This window comes from Neomonachus schauinslandi, unplaced genomic scaffold, assembly GCF_002201575.2.
Source record: "Neomonachus schauinslandi unplaced genomic scaffold, ASM220157v2 HiC_scaffold_3610, whole genome shotgun sequence".
Classification (NCBI taxonomy): Eukaryota; Metazoa; Chordata; class Mammalia; order Carnivora; family Phocidae; genus Neomonachus; species Neomonachus schauinslandi.
Window position 1 is genome coordinate 1 of NW_025412298.1, and position 3,381 is coordinate 3,381.

At 42.4% G+C, this 3,381-nt stretch overlaps 1 protein-coding gene across 1 annotated transcript; it reads right to left on the reverse strand.

Annotated features, from left to right (window-relative positions):
• Positions 1-5: 5 nt before the first annotated feature.
• LOC110591169 (protocadherin gamma-A6-like) lies at positions 6-1,397 on the reverse strand (the record flags this gene model as incomplete). The annotated part of the gene is made up of 1 exon (XM_021702071.2): positions 6-1,397. A coding segment is annotated over exon 1 (1,392 nt), but the record flags the coding sequence as incomplete, so codon positions are not given.
• Positions 1,398-3,381: the final 1,984 nt, after the last annotated feature.

Here is a 3,381-nt window from a genome sequence, read left to right on the forward strand (position 1 = left end):
GGGTTGTTTTCAGGGATGTAGACAGAATAGGAGGACTGGGGGAAGGCGGGTGGGTTGTCATTGATATCTGCCACATTTAGGTAGATAAGCGTTTCTGTAGACAAAGGTGGAATTCCTTTGTCTGTAGCTGTTATAGTGATGTTGTACAAGGATACCTGTTCTCGATCTAGTACTGTATTGGTCACTAATTGATAATAATTGTCTACTGACTTTTCCAGTTCAAATGGCAGACTTCTTGAGATGGAACATGTTACCAGGCCATTCAGTCCAGAGTCTCGATCATACACTTGAAAAAGAGCAATTACTGTTCCTGGAGGTGTACTTTCAGCAACTGATCTACTTCCAGATGTAACTACCACTTCTGGTACATTATCATTTACATCCAAAATAGTTATTAAGACTTTTGCTCTGTCTAGTAGACCTGGCCGATCCCTGGCTTCAACATCCAGCTCATAAAAGCTTGAGTCCTCATAGTCTAGATTTGCAGAAGTTGATATTTCTCCCGTGGAAACATTTAAGCAGAAAATCTTTGAGATCTTTTCTGTTACCCTCAGGAAGGAATACGTTACTTCTGCATGGACTCCTTCATCCTGGTCAGTAGCATTTACCGACAATACTGGTGTACCTACTGGCAGATTTTCAGGAACATTCACATGGTAGACAGGCTGAGTAAACACTGGAGCATTGTCATTCACATCTAGGACAACTACCAGAATTTGTGCAGTGCCTGAGCGGATGGGGTCACCGCCATCCATAGCAGTAAGGACCAGGTGGTAAATGGCCTCTCCCTCCCGATCCAGGGCTCGCTCCAGCACCAGCTCCGGGTATTTGGGCCTATTAGCTTCGCCCCACACATCCACTGAGAAGTGACTATTCCCGCTGAGTTTGAAGCCCTGAAGAGAGTTCATTCCCACATCCAGGTCATAGACCTCCATTAGTGGAAAACGAGAGGATGGGACTGCATTTTCCAGAATTTTCACTTCCAATTCTTCCCTGAAGAATCGTGGTGTATTGTCATTAATGTCCACTATTTCCACTTCAACGGGATAAAGATTCAGTTTATCCTCAATAAGGATGTTAAAACTCACCAGACACGGTGCAGTCTGAGCGCAGAGCTCCTCCCGGTCTATCCTGTCCGCGGTGACCAAGCTGCCGCTTTGTGGGTTCAGAGCGAAAAGCTGCGTCCTACCTCTGGAGACGATGCGGACGCCACGCTCCGCCAGCTCCCGGGGCTCCAGCCCCAGATCGTTGGCGATGTTCCCCACGAAGGAACCTTTATCTAGCTCCTCAAGAACGGAATAATGGATTGTCCTGGCCCCAGCCTCCCACAGAGTCCCTAGGAGAATAAAGAGCACCACTATCCCGCTGTGGCGCCCGCGCTTTTGCAGAGCAGCCATTACTGCTCCTTACGGACTTCCTTGGGATTATGAGTATGGGGAACAGGTTCGCAATCACTTTAATGCTTCTCAGAATTGGAAGCCAAGCTCCATAAACAAGTAGTTCAGATGAGAAGCATTTTAGATTAGAATTCCTGTGCAGCTGGAGAGCTATTATGTCTGATCTGGTTTTGGCTGGGGATGTAACTCCAGTTCTCATTTCTTTCCTTGCCCGGGTTAGTGAACAGCGACACTTAGAGTCCTAACTTAATACTGCACTGTTTTTGTGAAACCATCATACAGAGAATCTTATTTTGGCTAAATCTGCTTAGGTGTCACTGGTAATATTTCTCTCCCCCAAAAAGAATAAAAGAGCATATTTTGAACAATTTTGGATGTTCCCTGGAATTTACCACTCATTTTTGTGTTATAGGTCTTAGGGCCTTGGAGAACAGAAATAAGATTACACTTTTATGTAAATCTTGAATTTTCACATTCCACCCTCATTTATATTTACCCCATTTTCATTTTTTTATGATCTAAGTTCTTATTTAAATTGTAGTTAGTTAACATATAGTGTAATATTAGTTTCAGGAGTAAAATTTAGTGATTCATCACTTACATGTAACACCCAGGGCTCATCACAACAAGTGCCCTCCTTAATACCCATCACCCATTTAGTCCATCCCCCTGCCCACCTCCCCTCCAGCAACCCTCAATTTGTTCTCTATAGTTAAAAGTCTCTCTTATTTGCCCCATTTCCAATAAGGACACCAACAACAACACATTTGGAACCAACCCACCTACTGCTGGTTGCAAGTATTGCCATTTTTGGATGTCATTATCTATTTTATTAACACGGAGAATAAATGACCTAACTTAGGCAATATCTCTGTGTAACTTTTAAAAAATGAAAAGGGGGGTGCTTGGCTGGCTCAGAGGAGACTGCAAATCTTAAGATTATTTTTTCTAAAGATATTATTTATTTACTTGAGAGAGAGCATGAGAGAGGGGAAGGGCAGAGGGAGAAACAGACTCCTCGCTGAGCAGGGAGCCCAACGTGGAGCTCTATCCCATGACCCAGAGATCATGACCTGTCCCAGGACCCAGAGATCATGAGCTGAGCCAAAGGCAGATGCTTAATCAACTTGAGCCACCCAGGCACCTCGGAGACTGCAACTTTTGACCTTGGGGTCATGAGTTTGAGCCTCCTGTTGGGTGTAGAGATTACTTAAATGAATAAAAAAAAGTTAAAAAAAATAAAAAACATGAAAAGGAAGTGAAAATATATTGGCTACAATGACAAAAATTTATATTCATATATTATATACAAAACATAGTTTAGGATTAACTGCATTGAGACTAGGTAAACCACTTAATTGCCTACATTTATGTTTAATTATATGATAATATGTTTCCCAATGAGAATGTGATACTAATGTATCAAAAATGTTTCAGGATATATGGCTTTAGATTTAACAAAAATTTCAAGACCATCACAAGGCCACTTTCCATGAAAGACTGCAACAGATAAACGAACAAAAAATTCTAACAACCTCCCCCAAGTGATGACCAGAAAAATCAACAAAACACGATAAAATCAGGTCATACTTAGTCTGTATATGTTCTACTTCTATAATAATTATTGACATCTAGTTACGATTATGGAAATAACGGGTTTTGAAGTAACTCACCTGTTGCAAACTGACTGAATTAGAAGTCATTTGGGGATCTTCATTACTGGTACTTTCAAACCAAGAGGCTTCATTACACAGAAGATCTTGTTGTGGAACATTTTCAGGCTTTATATTGAGAAATTTAAACTCAGTCTTTGAGGAATGTGAGGCAGCACATAGATTGTAAGAATAAGGCAAAGTTCCTTCACTGAAGTTGGGGAGAACCCCAGATTCGGTCTTGGAGCAGACATTAGTCTGAAAGCAGCTCCAGGAGGCAGGGCTGGAGGAGCGGCGCAGGCGCAGGGCAACCGCCAGAATCACCGCGAGGA